General features: G+C 40.2%; 1 protein-coding gene and 1 pseudogene across 1 annotated transcript in view; one reads left to right on the forward strand and one right to left on the reverse strand.

Moving 5' to 3' along the window:
- The window catches only part of LOC135964406 (POTE ankyrin domain family member B-like), a 32379-nt gene extending 28094 nt beyond the window's left edge, over positions 1–4285 (reverse strand). Inside the window, exons 1-2 of the mRNA XM_074003180.1 lie at positions 4002–4285; positions 3615–3740 (exon numbers count right to left, since the gene is read on the reverse strand). Of these exons, the coding sequence (XP_073859281.1) occupies positions 3615–3740; positions 4002–4285 (410 nt within the window). The remainder of the gene's footprint in view (positions 1–3614; positions 3741–4001) is intronic.
- A 3996-nt stretch (positions 4286–8281) lies between these two features.
- Positions 8282–8652, forward strand: LOC135965352 (cyclin-dependent kinase 2-associated protein 2 pseudogene; annotated as a pseudogene).
- Positions 8653–20498: the final 11846 nt, after the last annotated feature.

Genomic DNA, 20498 nt, shown 5'->3' on the forward strand with positions numbered 1-20498 from the left:
GCTGAGGCAGGAGAATGGCGTAAACCCGGGAGGCGGAGCTTGCAGTGAGCTGAGATCCGGCCACTGCACTCCAGCCTGGGTGACAGAGCAAGACTCCGTCTCAAAAAAAAAAAAAAAAAAAAAAAACAAAAACCTTAGATTTATACAATGTATGTACATTATATATTTCCAATCATTCATATTAGGATTTAAGACTGTTATAATTCTTCTCCTTTTAAAATGAATTTATGAAACTATTTGTGGAGCTTTTTTTCAACGTTTACTTTCAGGGGTACAGGTGCAGGATGTGCAGGTTTGTTACATAGGTAAAAACGTGTCAAGGGGGTTGGTTGTACAAATTATTTCATTACCCGGGTGTTAAGCCCAGTACCCATTAGTTCTATTTGCTGCTTCTTTCCCTCCTCCCACCCTCCACCCTCTGATAGGCCCCAGTGTGTGTCCTTTCCCTCTAGATGTCCATGCGTTCTCATCATTTAGCTCCCACCTATAAGTGAGACCGTGCAGTACTTGGTTTTCTGTTCCTGTATTAGTTTGCTAAGGATAATGGCCTTCAACACCATCTATGTCCCTGCAAAGGACATGCTCTCGTTCTTTCTTTTATGACTGCATAGTATTCCATGCTGTTTGTGTACCACATTTTAGTTCTTTAAAGTACTAAAACAGTCTTTACTCAAGACTTATACATTTTCAGAAGGGTAGTTGAGAGTTATCTTTTACTATTGTCTACCTTCAGAAATGCTTTTGTTTGAAAGGAGGGAAGAAAAGTTTCAATTCAGATTACCTCCTAATGCCCCAATTTTAAATCTCTCAACTTGCTCAGGCCCAGCAGGTAAATATGAAGTTTTCAAAGATGGAAGGATCCTGAGAGATGGTAGAATATGCCTTCCACATAATAGGTGTCTGGCTTATGTTTGATGACTAAACGGATTGAAAGAATGCATAAACACAGCTTGGGAGTTCAATATTTTTAAAGAATGCTACTGTTGAGTAGAGCAATACATTTACAATAGTAATGGTCATTTATATTTGCTATTTTAGTTTTCATAAATATATAACTAAAATAAAATAATTCATACCTTTTACACATGTTTATATATATAATGAAAAGATAATTTTATAATAAAATGTATATACAATAAAATCTACAGGAACAGGTAAACAGAAACCCTCTACTTCTCAAGAGGGTAAAACTTCACAGAAGATAGCTATCCACAGGAATAAAAATAAATAATAAAATGTGAGAAATTATTTGTATCTATGCAAGTAGCATATTTCTTCTCTTCCCAAGGATTATTTCATTACTAGTGAAATTCAACTGAAACTTTTCAGATATTCATTGCAGAAATCACAGATAAGAGAAAGGGAAGAACTTCACTTACAAATCCCCAGAAATAAGTTTGATTATGTTTTCTACATGTTTTCAGGTAACTCAAGAGCAGATTCTGTTTGTGTAGGTGTATAACAAACTGATTTTTTCCTCACTTGATATAGCAAAGCACATCTTTGCACAACAACATATCTCTGTATCTACTGACACCTTCAATGGTTACATGTTATTTCATCCTATGGATGCACTGAAATTTTTGCATAAAATCTTTATGTGAGCTCTTCTCAATACACTGCTATTTTAAGCAATACTAAGAAAAACATATGTGTCTATTTCATATAGATATTTCAGTATAATAGAGTCGATAGGTAAAAGGCATACACATTTTTAACATGTGGTTCTTATCATCGAAGTGTGTTAGAAAAGTTGCAGCAGCTTAAACTTTCAGCAACTACATAAATACCACTGTTCTTCACCCTCACAAACTTTGTGGATAGAAGACAGTATTTAATTCCTTTATTTATTTATTTTTATTATTAATTAATTTATTTATTTTTGAGATGAAGTCTCATTCCATTATCCAGGCTGGAGTGTAGTGGTGCAATCTCAGTTCACTGCAACCTCCACCTCCCTGGTTCAAGCAATTCTCCTGACTCAGCCTCCTGAGTAGCTGGGATTGCAGGTGCATGCCACCATGCCTGGCTAATTTTTTGTATTTTTTAGTAGAGACGGGGTTTCACCATGCTGGCCAGGCTAGTCTCAAATTCTTGACCTCGTTATCCACCTGCCTTGGCCTCCCAAAGTGTTGGGATTACCGGCGTGAGCCACCACGGCCGGCCTTTCATTCCTCTTCTAACTTCAATAGAAAACAGTATTTCATTCCTCTTCTAACTTAAATTCCTTCTCTTACCAGGAACACTACGTTTTCCTATGTGCACAGGTCACTGGTAGATATGCAAAAAAGTACCTTGCCCAATCTTAAATTGAGCTTATTTTATTATATCTGCATATATATGCTTGGTTCAGTGGCTCAGGCTTGTAATCTCAGCACTTTGGGAGGCTAAGGCGGGTGGATCACAAGGATAGGAGTTCAAGACCAACCTGGCCAAGATGGTGAAATCCTGCCTCTATTGAAAATACAAAAAATTAGCCGGGTGTGGTGGCGGGCACCTGTAATCCTAGCTACTCAATAGGCTGAGGCAGAGAATTGCTCGAACCCGGGAGGCAGAGGTTGTAGTGAGCTGATATTGCGCCACTGAACTCCATCCTGGGCAACAGAGTGAGATTCTGTCCCAGAAAAATAAATAAATAAATAAATAGTTGCATATATAAATAGGCTTTTGTGTTTTCTTCTGGTATTTTTCTCCTTTTGTATATTTAAAAATTTTAATCTATACTCCAGGAACTTACTTTTGTGACATAAAAATCTAGCTAGTTTTCTCCAAACAGCATGCATTTCATTTATTAATGATTAATCTTGCTTTATCAATATGAAACATCGCCATTATCAAGTGCTAAATTCTTACATATATTTGGGTATTTCTGGATTTCCTATTCTGTTCTATTCATTGATATTTTTTCAGTTGTTAGTAAACAATTTGTGGAAATAGCACATTCACATTTTGATATCTGGAAAAGCAAGTCTTTTTCCATTCTGTTACAAAAAATTAACTTATTACAGCAATAAAATACAGGATGTGCAGTGTAAAAATGCTAAAACTTTGCTATTTTTATTTGGCTTGCGCAAAAGTGATAAACACAGAAAAAGCTCACATCTTAAGAAAAACGAATCTTCCTATTCAAGGACACAAACCATCTTCCCATTTCAGTTTCCTTGTAAGGTTCCTCAGTAAAGGACATATTTACATAGGGTACATTGATATCAAATCCATATTGGATTTTATTTGAAAAATACTTAGCCCAGAAGTTGATATATTATGGGACTTAGTTCTCAATATACACCTTTCTATAATGTATAGAACATTGTTTTAAAATGTGTACATTAAAAATAATCTGCTGCATCGACTTGATTTTGCGAGTTAAGTCACTTTCATACAGTCTATTAGTGTTCTATAAGGGAAATTATAATCGGATAGGAAATCAGCTAAAGTTTTGTTTCTTTGTTGTTGTTCATAAAGGGCCTGTGCCCTGACCTCTCTGAGGTTTCCACACCCAGGGTGGTGTGGGGCCTGCGGAGGAACAGAAAGTCAGGACCCCGATCCCTCCAGGAGGGTATGCCTCCATCATCCCCCCACGTCCCGCCTCCTCCCAGCCCAGGCCCGGTTACCTCTTTTCTTTGTCCGTCTTGTTCACGTCAGTGTCCCTGAGCATGACGATGAGATCCTTTCTGGGGACTTTACCCCACCAGGCAGCTCTGTGGAGCTTGTCCAGATCTTCTCCACGGACGTGGTACCTGGGCTCCATGAAGGCGCTGTCGTCGTAGTCTTCCCAAGCTTCCACGTTGCTCTCCCCACGCCCCTTGCAGCTGGGGACGTGGTACCTGGGCTCCATGAAGGCGCTGTCGTCGTAGTCTTCCCAAGCTTCCACGTTGCTCTCCCCGCGCCCCTTGCAGCTGGGGACGTGGTACCTGGGCTCCATGATGGCGCTGTCGTCGTAGTTTTCCCAAGCTTCCACGTTGCTCTCCCCGCGCCCCTTGCAGCTGGGGACGTGGTACCTGGGCTCCATGAAGGCGCTGTCGTCGTAGTCTTCCCAAGCTTCCACGTTGCTCTCCCCGCGCCCCTTGCAGCGGGGGAAGCAGTGGCAGCACCACTTGGCCATCTTGCTCCTACGTGTCTTCACAGCAGAGGCATGGTGGTCCCCAGAAGCACCCACGTTGCTCTTGCCGCTCGCCCTGCAGCAGGGGAAGCAGTGGTGGCACCACTTGCCCATCTTGCTCCTGAGACCAAATGGCTTCTTCACAGCGGAGGCAGCGGGTATTGAAGAAACCTCAGCCACCATCTGCTTTGAACAGCCAGGGGAGGCCGGGAGTCGCGAGCACATCGCGTCTACCAACCAGTTTCACCAACTAGCAGGAAATTCTGGGTTTCCGATCTGTTTGAAGAGAAAGGTCAATCCCAGCCAAAACCTGCCAACCCCAGCAGGGGAGCCCAGCCCACCCCACCTGGGAAAACCCACAGCCAGCCGGGGAAAGCCCACGCCCACCCGGGGTGATCCCACGCCCCCCCCCCAAGGAAGGGCCAACCCCCGCCCCGCCCCGCCCCGCCCAAAGGAAACACCCAACCCAGCCAAGGGAACGCCAAGCCCAGCAGCAAAAAGGTCAAGCCCAGCAAAGGAACGATGGAGGAAACGTCAATCCAAGCGAGAAACACCGGGCAAAGCGATTAACGCCGAGCCAAGCGAGGAACGCCAAGCCAAGCCAGGAACGCAGAGCCAGGCCTCGCCGTTACAGGCAAGCCAAGCCGTTAAGGGGGTGCGCGTGCGGTGTGCGCGCCTCAGGCGGCGTCATTGCACGTGGCACAGACAGTGGCCAATGTGTGCAACCTGCGCACAAGTCTTGGTGCCACGAATATCAGTGACAGCCTTGCGTTCCCGGCAAACTTCGTGGGAACTGGCCGAGCCTTCAGGCTATGGAGGAGAGGCCTCTGGTTGGAAAAAGCCTCTTGAAGCAGGACAGGGGCTAGAGCGCCTGGAACTGGAGGATGCTGACAGGCTCCTCTGAGGAAAGCCCGCAAGAGACTCGTGGCGGTGCTGTTGCGGGTGGCCACGGCTGCTGGTCAGAGCTCGGGCTTCTTTCTTATATTTGTTTTGGTTTTATTTTGCTACTATTTTCTACTTTCTTGATGTGATAGCTGAAATTTTATTTGAGAAATTTCTACTTTTCCGTCATACACATTTAGTGAAACACATTTTCCTGCCAGCACTGGATTTACCTGTGTTGAATCAAGTGTGATATGTCGTATTTTTATTCAGTTTAATATATTTAATAGTTTCCCTTGAGACGTTTCCCTTAGGAGTGTCCTTGCTGTTTAGCGCTATTCACAATAGCAAAGACATGGAATCAATCCAAATGTCCATCAATGATAGACTGGATGAAGAAAATGCGGTACACATACAACATGGAATACTATGCAGCCATAAAAAAGAATGAGATCATGTCCTTTGCAGGGACATGGATGGAACAGGAAGCCATTATCCTCAGGAAACTAATGCAGAAACAGAAAGCGAAACACCTAATGTTCTCACTTATAAGTAGGACCTGAACAATGAGAACACATGGACACAGGGAAGGAAACAACACACAATGGGGCCCCTGGATGGGGGCAGGAGAGGGAGAGCATCAGGAAAAATAGTTAATGCATGCTGGGTTTAATGCCAAGGCAATGGGTTGATACGTATAGCAAACCACCATGGCACAAATTTACCTGTGTAACAAACCTGCACATCCTGCACATGTACCCCAGAACTTAAAATAAAATAAATAAAAATGTAAAAAAGAAAAAAATCAACAAAACTAAAATGTGTGCTGTTTATCTTTCAAGTATTTAAGATTTTGCTGTTATCTTTTTTATTTTTAATTGGATGCCATTTTGGCTGGAGGATACATTCTACATGATTTCAGTTCTTTTAAAACTCTAATGTTTGTTAAAATGCAGGACACAGACCATCTTGGTTTATGTTCTGTGGGTACCTAAATGTTCTGCTGTATTCTGATGCTAGGGGGTGGAGGAGCAGGGGTTTTTGTTGTTTCGTTTTGTTTTGTTTTTTTGAGGCAGAGTGTCGCTCATTTTGCCCAGGGTGGAATGCAGTGGCCTGATCTCGGCTCACTGTAACCTTCGCCTCCCGGGTTCAAGCGATTCTCCTGCCTCAACCTCCCCAGTAGCTGGGATTACAAGCACCCGCCACCACACCCGGCTAATTCTAGTATTTTTAGTAGAGGCAGGGTTTTGCCATATTGGCCAGGCTGGTCTCCAACTCCTGACCCCAGGTGATCCACCCGCCTTGGCCTCCCAAAGTGGTGGGATTACAGGCGTGAGCCTCCGCACCCAGCCAAGGGTGGAGTACTTTATAAATGTCAGTGAGCGGCAGCCGCCAACATCAGTAGCTGCTGACACTGCTAGCGACTGGGGCGGACAGCGGCCAGAGCCGGGACCCAGGCTTCCTGCCACCTGTGCGTGCGGCGCACACCTGGAAGCTGTCCTCCCACAGCCTACACCGGGGGGCACAGCAAAGCTGGGACTCATGTTTGAAGGAAGGAAAAAAATCGAACGAGTAACCCAGCACTGTTCTTTCCAGATCCATCCCGCTGGCCCTCTTGTTTCCCACGTTTTTGAAAACTGGCTACTCTGACCTCAGATCCCTAAATCCGCAGCCACTGAGACCTGGCTCTCAGAAGCCAAAGCCCTGGCACTTTCCAGGCTGAGCAGGAGGAGGTGAAGGCAGGCTGGAGGCTGGTCCAGGACAGCTGAGGGCTGACCATGGGGGGTCGTGCAGAGGCCACCACTGGGGCCGCTACATGTGACATGGGATTTGGGCCATTGGGTAGAAGGCGTGGAGATGGGGCACTGCCAGCGGAGCCAGGGAGGAAAGAGAACACTCTCCAAATTGTCTTCCAGGGTTTCTGTGAGCATTTTATTAACTCAGAATCTGTCAGGAATAATACTAGGGAGTTACCTTTCCCTGAAGATGGCTCTTGTCAGAGTAGTGAGATAGGCGTGGGGGGGGGGGGGTGCGGGGGAGAGGAAGAGGAATGTGAGGCTCAGTTTATACATATTAAGATCAGCAATGGTGTGCCGCTGGCAGGAGCAGAGCGAGCCTGGAGATTTGGGTGGCTGCAGTTGGTAAGTGGTTGCAATCCAGAGAGTGGGACTGAGATCCTCCCTTGTCATGTTAGCATCCCGTTTCCTGGGCGTGGCTCTGACATCCTGCAGGTGGTCATTTCACTCATGGAGGCTTTGTCTCTCTTCTATCACCCCAGACTCAGCTTCACACTCCAGGGCTGCACACCACCAGCCACCGTCATGTTAACCCCTTCCTAGGTCAATGTGTCCCTCACCTGGAGCCCAATCTGCTGGACAGCCTGGGACCGTCCATTTTCGGGGTGGTGGGCAAGCTGGTGGCCATCGTGTTGCTGTGCAAGTCGCGCGAGGAGCAGAAGGAGACCGCCTTCTACACACTGGTATGCGGCTGGCCACCAACGACCTGTTGTTCACTTTGCTGGTGAGCCAGGTGACCATCGCCACGTACATGAAGGACGGGTAACCGGGGCCAGCCCCTGTGCCAGTACAGCATCTTCATCCTGCTCTTCTTCAGCCAGCCCGGCCTCAGCATCATCTGCACCCTGATATCTATACAGGTAATTTGTGTTCGACATTCTCAGAGGAGTTTCATAAGCTTTATGTTTTATCTGGGTTATAAACTGAGTCCTCAAATGCATAAAAAAGAAATCATGCCAGGATTGAATTTCAGCAGGAATAAGTTTATTTTACCTATTCAAAATTAAAATACTTTTTTGTTTGAAAATGTGTTTTTGTTAAAGATACGTTTTTGAAAAAATTTAGGTAAATATTTAATAATGTCCCCTTTTCTATCCCAAGAAGTAATTTCATAGTTTATTTAAATTTTTTAACAAAAATGTAGCATAGATTTTTTAAAAAAAATAATTGCATATTTTAACTCAATATATCCAAAATACTGTGTCAACATGTAATCAATGTAAAAATTACTAGAGATAGTTTGCATTCTTTTTTCATATGAAATCTTTGAAATCCATTGTGTATTTTACATTTTAGTATGTCTCAACTAACTCAAATGTGAAATTTTCATCGAGAATATCTGAACTGTATTTAGATTAATAAAAACTGCAGTTAAAAAATTCAACACAGATTTAGTAGGGGGGCCGTGCAGCCAGCTTGCAAATCAGATCTCTGCTGAGCGGCCAGGCAGCCAACCCCCGAGGAGCGGCCTGCTGGCATCCCCAGCGCCCAGGAGTTGAGGATGTCCTACAAACCCATCACGCCTGCCCCCAGCAGCACCCCAGGCTCCAGCACCCCTGGGCTGGGCACCCCGGTCCCTACAGGAAGTGTCCCGTCGCCGTTGGGCTCAGTGCCAGGAGCTGCTGTCCCTTTCAGACCGCTATTTAACGACTTTGGACCGCCTCCATCGGCTGCATGCAGGCCATGACACCACCTGGCGCCCAGGGCTCCCAGAGCACCCACAGGGAACTGCTGTCGGTCACAGGGGAGATGGGCAAAGGGATCCGGACCACCTTTGCTGGGAGCAAGACCACCACGGAGCACCTGAAGAGGGAGATCATCCATCCCTAGTCAGAGTGCCTGGCAGAGACAGGGCGGAACCCACGCACTTAACAGGAAGCTCATAAGCCTCCGTGTCTGGACTTTTCCCGGCCACTCCAGAGCACCTGCTTCTCCCTGGCCCTCATCCCTAGCTGCACTAACCATCCTGGGCTTCCTGTCCTGTGTCCCTTGATGGTGCCCTCAGGAACCAAGGGGCGGCTCTCACTCCAGGTGGCAGCACTAACGATCCTCCCTTCCCCCCACCCCACTCTGCCAAAGCAACAAGAGTTAGCAGCGAGGTCCCCGTGAGTCCCACCCATGATCTGCCCACAATGTTGCCCACTGGAACTTTCTGCGGCCCCCACCACTCAGCCCTTCCCAGCACTTCTCCCACGTGCCCCCAGCCTCCTTCTCCCTCAGCAGGGGCTCAGGCCTCAGGCCTGACACTTCCCTGCCTTGTGTCTTTTGCTAAATATGACCTTTCTACATTAATAAAAGATGATTTGGAGTTGCGCTCTCTAAAAAAAAGTTTAATATAAAAGAGAAATAAAGGGAAATTTAGCAACGGAATATATAGATGAATATTTAAGTACTCAGAGATGACATTACTACCAGACATAATGAGATCATCAGATATTTCATTTACTTATGATTAATATGTTTGCATTTACCTTTTAATTTAATTTTATTTATGTATTTATTTTTATTATACTTTAAGTTCTAGGGTACATGTGCACAACATGCAGGTTTGTTACATATGTTTACATGTGCCCTGTTGGTTTGCTGCACCCATTAACTCATCATTTACATTAAGTATTTCTCCCAAGGCTATCCCTCCTCCCGGCCCCCCACCCCATGACAGGCCGCGGTGTATCATGTTCCCCGCCCTGTGTCCAAGTGTTCTCATTGTTTAATTTCCACCTATGAGTGAGAACATGCTGTGTTTGGTTTTCTGACCTTGTGATAGTTTAAACAAACTAGGAAGTTCAGAAGTCACTTTATAAGAGAAATAATGAAAAATAAAGTATTACTGACATTGGTAACAGAATAAAAATTAGAGTTAGACAAAGTATTAACAAGCAAGCTTATTTATTTATGAGATAGGAAAATATTAAAAAGGATTTAATCATGTCTTGTCAACACGAAGAAAAAGTGTATTATATATAATTCCTTTGTTAACTTATTATTGTGTTTCCTTGTATAATTTTCACTTGGTGTTGTTGATTTTACTACTTGCTGCATTATTTCAAAAACTACCTCTTCATCGACCATTTCAACTTTTGCTATGTGGACAGAATTATAAAACCCAATTTCAAAATTTCAACTGAACATTGTCACCACTTTTCTTTGGGCTTTTAATAATAATAAAAAAAACCCGAAGTAATTGTGTGTGTGCATGTGTGTATTTTAGCATTATCATGAATCTAATAATAAAATCAAACAAAAGCAAATGGATAAGCAGTATGTTGGACTAGCATCTCAAGTATGAAAATGGCATTGCAAACAGTGATATGATTTTTTTCAAAATGGTAAACTTTTTAAATTATGATCTTATTTTAACCTAAAATCTTACTATCAGAAAATGCAGTGTATATTAAAATGTTCGGAAATGTTTTTATTCACATTTATTAAATGGTTGTACTCACTCAGATATCTACAAATTGGTTTTTCTCTTATGTAATTGTCTTATAGAATGTTCAAAAGTCATGCAGAATGTGAGATAATATTCTATTGAATAGGATAATTTTATCATTGCAAGACATCAAACACCCCTGTTTCCTGCCAAATAAATGTACAATAGCAATAAATGTAAAGATGTGTTTTTAAAAAAAGGCACATTTTAGAGTTATAAAACAAGGATTTTAAAACTTGAATTGTTACAGTGAATATGTCTTAATATAGGCTACAGTCACTTTAGATAAAAAGTTACCTCACATCTATTTTCAGTATTACTTAAATGTGTTTATGTAATGGCAAAGTTTTTTTTTGTTTTTTGTTTTGTTTTTTTTGTTTTTTGCCTAGAGGCAGGTATTTTGCCACATGGCTATTTATGGTATGAAACTATATTTAAACGCATGTACATATGTAAAAGCTGCCACTGTGGCTGTAAACTATTAAAAGTTATCAAGATTAAAAAATAAACAAGTACAAATATTTGTTTTTCTATGAAATGTCTTTACTCCAGTCCAAATTTAGACATTTAAAATGCTTGAAATTAATAAAACCAAGTGTTTCACATATTTAAGTTTAAATGGCCTTTGTCCTAGTTTTATTAGTGAAACAGCACACTGCAGTTTTTTCACTCTCATACAACCTTAAAACGTAGACCGAAAACTTTGATAAAACTTGTAGGGCATTATCTGATGAAACACATTAAACACTAAAGGAGAAATACAACCTCATTGTTTATAAAAGACGTATAAGAAGGAACCCTGCATACATATATCCATCAGTTTTGTATTTTCAAGAAATATTTGCCTTAAACTGAGCTTCATAAGAGTATGTGTTCTCACACAAAGCCAAGGAAAGCAAGTTTGACACAAGGATCTGGAAGTCTACGTGTGTGGCATAATTACATTGAATACATTCCACAAGTAAGGCAGAAATGTATAGTAGAGTGTCCATTATGGAGGAGCACTCAGTACACATTGAATAAAGTGCTTAAAAATTCTCATTGTTGACCTGGACAAAGAGCAGACTTGTTAAGTTTGCTGGTGACAGATATTAAAAGTGAAGATTGAAGGAAAAATGATGTACAGAAGAGAGATTTTAATTTCAAAGTAACATAAATAATTCAAAGAAATCTAGGGAAGTGACTTGCTTAAGTATTCATGCAGTAAATATTTATTGTGTGCTTACTGTATGCACTGGGAATTAAGCAGTGAAAAAAATACAAAGGAAAACACCAACAATGTCTCTTCTATCATGGAGTTTACATTCTAGCAGCAAGAGAAAGACTATAACCAAATACACATGTAGTACAACATGACTATGAATGGTATGGAGGAAAATATGAATAGTAAGGGGGATGTGGGGGCCTGGGGATTTATTTTGTGTAAGAATAGACAAGAAAGGCCTCATTACCAAGTAATTTTACTCAATCATTTGTTCAATTTATTTATTTGCTGATTCCATAATATTTATGTATTTATGTGTTTTTAATTTATTTTTTATTTTTAGAATCAGGGTGTCACTCTGTCACCCAGGCTGGAGTGCAGTGGTGTGAACATAGTTCACTGTAACCTTACTCCTGGGCTCAGATGATCCTCCCATCTCAGCCTCCCAAGTAGCTAGATCTACAGGCACCTGCCACCATACTTGGCTAATTAAAAAAAACTTTTTTTTAGAGATGGGGTTGTGGTATGTTGGCCAGGCAGGTCTCAAACTCTTGGCCTCAAGCAATCCTGCTGCTTTGGCCTTTTGAAGCACTGGAATTATAGGCCTGGGCCAGTGTGCCTGGACCCATAATATTTACTTAGAGTATACACTGTGATAGGCATTGGAAAGTGTCTGATAGTTCAGTAAAAAACTGCAATGATGTTTACAACAGGTAATTAATTTTGGCCACGATTCTTTTGACTGTCATAACACTGTTTTAAGAAAAAGTCTATATTTCCACTTTACTGTGTCTATGAAACTCAAGCTCAATGTTAAAAAGCTCTGATTTGTGTTTGAAATCATAATCCAGCTAAAAGCCAGAAATGTGGAGCTTTTTTTAAATTTTAAGTGAATCATAAGCAGTCTTGTATTTAAGACAGATAAGATTATTATACAGTATTATGTTTTTCTGTACTTAAAAGGAGAGAAAACCACGAGGGCTGTTAATGTTTGAAAAAAGAAGGCAACTATGAGGAAGCTTTATATTAGGAGAAAGTGTGATACGAAAATAAAATCTCGGGACCCCAAACTCACTATGACAAAGGAAAATTAAGCTTGGAACCTGAGTCATGCGAAAACTGCCATCCTTTTGTTCCTAAACAGATAGCTGTAATTTCACATGCTTACTTTAACTTATGTAAAATGTAGATTTATTGAGAGCGAGGATGCATGCACAACTGACTCCTTCCTCTTTTTCTTTTTTGCCACATGTAACATACAGATTCACTGAGAACTATCAGAGCCTTGCAAGAATGTAGCGATTAGCTTCCTTGCCTACTCTCTCTCTCTTTTCCTCCCCGGTTTTAATTTCCTGCCTGCTTGCTCTTTCTCCTTTAACACTTAAGTTCCCAAAACCCTCTTTAGAAAAAGCACAGGACACCACCTACTTGTGACTTGTGCTTCTTTTTTCTGGCCATAAGGCACTATTTTTATCTCTATTTAAAAATGTAGAAACTGAGCCGAAGAGGGGATATGGTATTTGCCTGGGATCATAGGATTAGTAAATATCTGAGTTGTGATTTAAAGCCAGGCTCCGCGATTTCATAGCCCACCCACCGTTGCATGCCACTCAAGTCTCCCGGCTCCAAGATCTCTGCAATTTACACAGCCCTACACTGCCTACGTCCTAAACTCTCCAACCTCCTATTTTCCCTTTGCAAGTATCCTCCACTTTGCAAAGCAAAATCTCTAAATCACTTGAGATCTGCCTCATTCACTTTTTGGCTTACAAAAGGAAGTTGGAAAAAACCACTCTTCTTGCAGTGCACAAATGACTGTTTTAGAGTAACTTTATTGCCTATGCAATCAATCATATATTTGATATAATTATAGCTTCAGATGATAAATGTAGATATAAAAAATCTTTCTGTAAAAGTGACTTTTCTTATTTCTCTTCTCTCCTTTTCTCCCCTACTGTGCTTCAAATTCTTTATTTTCATATTCACTTTGCTGGCTTCAAATAATTTCCAAACCTATTCTAATGGTAGGGTGATAGCATCCAGTGAGTTTCTTGTTGCTGTCCTGATAGGACCACAGAATTTCACATCTGGTTGTGATATCACATGCTCACATTGTCTAACTACTTCATTTTACAGTTGAAGAAATTGAGACACAAAGTAAGGTGACGTACCCAGTTCCAATCTAGTTATATAATAAAAATGTGGCTAATAGTTAATAAATAATATGAGTCAGGCACTGAGAAAGTAAGGCACCGTTTTTATTTTTTTATTTTATCTATGTATTTTTTGGGAGGGAGTCTCGCTCTGTCGCCCAGGCTGGAGTGCAGTGGTGTGATCTCGGCTCACTGCAAGCTCCGCCTCCCGGGTTCACACCATTCTCCTGCCTCAGCCTCCCGAGTAGCTGGGACTGCAGGCGCCCGCCACGCCCGGCTAATTTTTTGCATTTTTAGTAGAGATGGAGTTTCACTGTGTTAGCCAGTATGGTCTCGATCTTCTGACCTCGTGATCCGCCCACCTCGGCCTCGCAAAGTGCTGGGATTATAGGCGTGAGCCACTGCAACCGGCCGTAAGGCACTATTTTTATCTCTACTTAAAAATGTAGAAGCTGAGTCAAAGAGGGGATATGGTATTTGCCTGGGATCATAGGATTAGTACATGTCTGAGTTGGGGTTTAAAGCCAGGCTCCCCGATTCATAGCCCACCCACAATTGCATTCCACTCAAGTCTTCTGGCTCCAAGTTCTCTGCAATTTACACAGCCCTACACTGCCTTCGTCCTAAACTCTCCAACCTCCTATTTTTTTCAGCTCTAAACTTGGATTCCCTAAACACAGCAGTCAGGGACAGGTGGAAAATTGTTGTGAAAAGAACAGGCAGCAGCATTTTTGTTTAGCCTCTTTTTATACCTATTTTATTCTACAGATTAGGGTACTTTTCTCAATTATGCATACTTTTGCATTCTGCCAAAAATTTCTTTGAAGGGTGTTAAAGCTGTAGTCAATGTTCTTACTTTGTTGTTCCAAAGGAACCTGCTGTGTCTTTTTTCATTCTATGCAAAAATAGGCATGCTAGGATTCACTCAATGCTCAAGTCATTGAGTAGCTACAAACTTTCTATTTGTTTTCTCCATTGTTGTATTTTCAAAGTTTTAGAATCTGAGCAGCATTTAATTTGTCTATGCTTTATATTTTCCTTTAGAGAAAGAACACAGTGATACTTGCTTGTAGTGTTAGAGGAATAATCCGAAAGAGAGAAATTATTCTTCAAATATCCACCATGACTATCACTAAGTAATACTGAAACCTACTTATAAAACAAAACAGAAAACCTCCAAAAAAACCAAATAAACAACAAAATTATGTAAAGTTATATAATTACTGAATCTCATAACTTGTATTCTAGTGCAATTAGAAAAATGTTTCCTTTTGGATAATGCAACAGCCTTTTAAATAATCACTGTATTTCACCCTTGCCTCATGTGTTCACTCAAAATTCATATGCTGAGTTCCTAACTCCCAGTACCTAAAATACAGTGACAGTATTTGGAGACATGGTCTTTAAAGAGGTAATTAAGCTAAAATGGAAATTTGAACACAAACAGGTACAGAGGGAAGATGAAGTGAAGATGCATGGAAAAGATAGCCCTCTACAAGCCAAGGAGAGAGGCTAGAGAAGACACCAACCTTGACAGCACCTTGATCTAGGACACATCCAGCCTCTAGACTTGTGAGAAGGTATATTTCTTTTATTTAAACTACCTAGTCTATGGAAATATGTTCTGGCAGCCCAAATTAAAATAATGTCCTACTCTAACAGTAGTGATATGCTTTATTTATTTTTTAGTATTTTTAAGTTCGAATTGTATTTTAGATACAGTGGGTATGCAGGCAGCTTTGTTTCCTGGGTATTTTGTGCCATGCTGAGGTTTGGGGTATGATGGATCTCATCACGCAGGTATGAAGCTTAGTACCCTGTAGTTTTTCAACCCTGGCTGCCCTCCCTACTGCCTCTAGTAGTCTCCATTGTCTATTATTGTCATCTTTTCTTTTTGTTTTTAATCTGTTTTTCTGATTTTTTTGTTACGTAAAAAATGGAAAAACAAAAGATAATTTTCATTCAATACATATTTCATCCTTATGCACTTTTTTTTTCAGAAAGTGAAGTCAATTTAGAATGACAGCAGTTTATCAACCAAATAATTCATCTTCACACAGTTTCATTCACTTCAGAAAGTTTCTTCATCTCTTTCTCTGTAGAAATTCTGAAACTGTGGAATGGCCATCTTTATAGTCATAAATATTGTCATCTTTATGTCCAGGAGTATCCAAAATTTAGCTACCAACTACTACCCAAATCTGATTAATAGATCATGTTGATTCTGTCACATTCTACTTGTCCTATCAGATTTTTATTAAAGAAATCATTAGCTTATCAATTATTGCTACTGGGGCTGTAAGAAACTTATAATTCATTTGGATCAATGTTCTTCTTTATGGTCTTCTTTGAGAATAAAACTTGGTTCTGTCTTAGCCTGTAATTTAATAAGCCAGTGACCTGGGCCGAATCTAACTGCTTCATCTGTAAGCTTTGAATAATAATAGAGGTCCTGCCTGTCACACATGGGTGTAGTAAGGTTCCATTTTAACACTGGCTCTTTTTATGTTACCTGAAAGGCATTCTATAATCATGAGTGGCAAGGTGGTCTCAGCAACAGTGCAGTGAAGATTGGGACCATTTTCTGTCACTATCATTTCTATTTTTGTGATACCCTCTTTAAATTAGCCTTTAGATGTAATTCAAAGGAGTGACTTAATTGGAATTTTTTTTTTTTTTTTTTTTTTTTTTTTTTGAGATGGAGTCTCGCTCTGTCTCCCAGGTGGGAGTGCAGTGGCCTGATCTGGGCGCACTGCAAGCTCCGCCTCCTGGGTTCATGCCATTTTCCTGCCTTAGCCTCCCAAGTAGCTGGGACTACAGGTGCCCGCCACCATTCCCGGCTAATTTTTTGTATGTTTAGTTGAGATGGGGTTTCACCGTGTTAACCAGGATGGCCTTGATCTCCTGATATTGTGATCTGCCCGCCTCATCCTCCCAAAGTGCTGGGATTACAGGTGCTAGCCACCGTGCCCAGCCCATAATTGGAAATTTTTGTACTGTTAGATCTAAGAATATTTTATGTGGTATAATAAAATATTAACTTAGTGAACTTCATTAGATAATTAGCATGGAATATATTATGCACTGCCCTGCAAGGGCCTAAGAGAAAGGTCCACAGGTCTTGCGAATTTGATATGAAGACAGGCAACTAGACAGTCTAGCTGAGTAAAAGTCTGTTGACATCTCTAGGGAGGAGCGGTTAGAGAAAGCCCTGACTCTCTGGATAGCTGGCATATTTTACACCAGAAAAAAAGAGCAGAGAGTGGCAGAGAGTACCTGAGGTTTAAATAAGAAAAGAAGATGAAAAAATTACTTTGACTAACTACAAATTTTCTCAAGAATGGACTTATTCTCTACTCTCTATTGTCTCTCGAGAAATCATTATTTTGCATTGAATCAACATAATTAGTAAGACTAATTGTGGAGGGTATTCAAAATAGAAAAACAGCAGTCCCTAGGATTGTATTTTATTTATGAATGATCCCTCATTTGTAACTTCTCCTTCACTACATGTTTTTCAATATAAAAATACCTTTTTAGCACCAGTTCAATTTGTGAAACTAAATGTGAAATTCAGACACATACATAATTTTTATGCATAAAATATTCCATGTTTTTTTCTGTTAACGAAGTAGGTACGTTTAACATGAGACATAGCCTCTTAATAAATTTTTAACTGCACAATAAAATCTTGTTAACTATAGGTGCTCTGTTGACAGCATACCTCTAGAACTTATTCATCTGTTGTAACTGAATTTTATACCCATTGAACAGCAACCCCCATTTCCCCTCCTTCCAGTCCCTGGCAACCAGTATTCTACCCTGTTTCTAGGAGTTTAACTATTTTACATACCTAATGTAAGTGGAATCAGGCATTATTCAAACATACTTTCAATTAGTAATGACTATAATTCTGATAGTTTAAATAAGAGAAAGCAAACATCACTACTACTAGCTTTTGGGGGAAAAGATTACAAATGAGGATGTTGTGATAAAAGTGTACAATATTTTTTTTTTTTTTTTTTTTTGAGACGGAGTCTCACGCTGTTGCCCAGGCTGGAGTGCAGTGGCGCGATCTCGGCTCACTGCAAGCTCCGCCTCCCGGGTTCCCGCCATTCTCCTGCCTCAGCCTCCTGAGTAGCTGGGACTACAGGCGCCCGCCACCGCGCCCGGCTAATTTTTTGTGTTTTTAGTAGAGACGGGGTTTCACTGTGGTCTCGATCTCCTGACCTTGTGATCCGCCCGCCTCGGCCTCCCAAAGTGCTGGGATTACAGGCTTGAGCCACCGCGCCTGGCCACGTACAATATTTTTTACATTCAGGCACTTAGATCCATGTTCAAACTTTGCCACCTACACATGTATAGCACATTTGAATATGTGCTACAGTTTGCCATTTATAAAGACTGAAAATAATATTTTATAAAACATTATTATTTTGCAACCTCATGAGCTTTGGCTTCAAAAATACCTGAATTACATAGCATAATCCTAGTGATGGAGAACAGATCAGTGGCTGCCAAGGGTTAGGGTTGGTTGGAAGATGTGATTAGTGCGGGATAACCTGAAAACATGGTGCACTTTCTTTGTGGTGATAGAGCTGTTCTGCATCCAGATTATGGTAATGGTTACATAAATCCACACTTCATAGATCTATACACACATCACACATGCACTCACACACACCTACACAAGAGTACATGTAAAATCCTTCAAAATATGAATAGGGTCTGAATCTGAGTTAATGGTATAGAAACAATGTCAATTTCCTGATTTTGGCAACGTACTGTTACGTTAGATATAATCATTGGGAAAAGCTGACTGAAAATAACACGGTCATTCTTTTTAGTATTTTTTAACTTCTTCTGAGTTGAGACGAATTATTGAAAAATAATAGGTATTAAACAAAAAATCTCAAAGTTCTAAAATCAAAGCCCTTATGAATTTGAACATATTATTTGATTTATTTTGTAGACCTCGATTTCTTTCACCTGTAAAACTGGAACAATAGTACAATTCCTATCTCATTAATGTCATGCTTAAATCATAGCATTTATATATGCGCCCAGTACTGTGTCTGGCAGAACAATAGTGCTTAGACACTGAGTTCCTCACTTATTTTGTGGCTATTGGTTTATAAGTGGTTTTAAAGTTCCTAAGTGGAAGTTTGTTTAAAAATAAATGGCAATGTCTCAGAGCATCATCTGAACAAGAAAGGAAGGTGTTCTCCATCCCTTGAAATGGTCTCAGCCCTTTTTTACTGTTTAGCTCTCATGTGAGTCTTCAAAAATAACCTCGAGAATTGCTACACCACCAATAGAGAATTAATTCTCATTGAGTTTTTATCTCAGTAGATTCTGGGTCCTAAACTTTATTGACTCACCTGCTTTTTAAAATTTTCCCATTTAGAAATATTCAATTTAAATCTTCCTTCAGTAAGTGTTAACTATTGACAATCCTAACATTATAATAAAGTCATAAGTAACATTTATTACTTTTGTTTTCCACTCATACTGCTTGTAGTCCACAAGCATACAGCATTTGGGTCTTTCCAAATATCTGAAGGTAAGATAATCAAAATCAAAACTAAGAAATCCTACTCTGAAGTCCTATCTCCCTAACTAGATTGTATATTTATTGAGGGTAATGACTATACTTTCTTTTCCAGAAGAATAAAACAAATACAAGTTTGGGCCGAACTGAATTCAATGGGGGATGGAGAGGGGAAGGAGTCAAGGTTCTTCATCCTTTTCCATGCTTTCATAACTTTATCTGTGGATTCCAGTTAAAAGAACATGACTGTCTAAAGAAGTTAGTGCTTGGAAGGCCCACTGTATTAGGAGATGAGGAATTGTTAGCTTGAAAAGAGGTAAATGGAAAGAAAACATAATACAAAGAGACAAAATACATGAAATTTATATTGTGGTACACATGTGCTTTGTGGTCATATTTCTGTGTCATAAACAAAAAAAAAAAAACTCTATAAAGCTTAACCAAGAGAAATTTATGGCAAATAGAAGCATTTATGTATTTTCATACTATGTACTAGGGCTAAGGTGTCCTTTACCATGACAGTTGGTGAAACATAAGAACAAATCAATTCACAAATGTTCTGGTAAATTCCAATTTCCGCATCTTAAGTCATAGACCTAAGTCAGTCATATATATAGACACGTGTGTGTGTGTGTATGTATATAGGCACTTAAATAAATGGTATGATTTAAGCATGACAATAATAAGATATGAATCATACTATTATTCCATTTTTACAGGTGAAGAAATCAAGGTCTATGAAAGAAATCAAGTAATATGTCCAAAGTCATATGGGCTTTGATTTTTGAATTTAATATTTTCTTTTAAAATAATTTAACTCATATGAAGTTACAAAAATATTAAAAAGAATGACCATATTATTTTCAGCCAACTTTCCCCAATGATTATTTCTAACTCAACCTAGTGCATTGCAAAATCAGGAAATTGACATTGTTTCCATGCCATTAACTCAGGTTCAGACACTATTCAAAGGATTTTACACGTACAGGTGTGTGTGAATGTATGTGTGATGTGTGTATAGATCTATGAAGTGTGGATTTATGTATCCATCACTATAATCTGGATGAAGAACTGCTCTATCGCCATAAAGTGCAACATGTTTTCATGTTATCCCTCACTAATCACATCTTCCAACCAACCCTAACCCTTGGCAGCCACTGATCTGTTCTCCATCACTAGGATTATGCTATGTAACTCAGGTATTTTTGAAACCAAGCTCATGAGGTTGCTAAATAAATAATGTTTATAAACTATTATTTTCAGTCTTTATAAATGGCATATTGTAGCACATATTCAAATGTGCTATACATATATACGTGAGCCAAAGTTTGAACGTGGATCTAAGTGCACAAATGTAAATAATATTGTACACTTTTA

The sequence above is a fragment of the Macaca fascicularis genome, chromosome 10 (assembly GCF_037993035.2).
Source record: "Macaca fascicularis isolate 582-1 chromosome 10, T2T-MFA8v1.1".
Classification (NCBI taxonomy): Eukaryota; Metazoa; Chordata; class Mammalia; order Primates; family Cercopithecidae; genus Macaca; species Macaca fascicularis.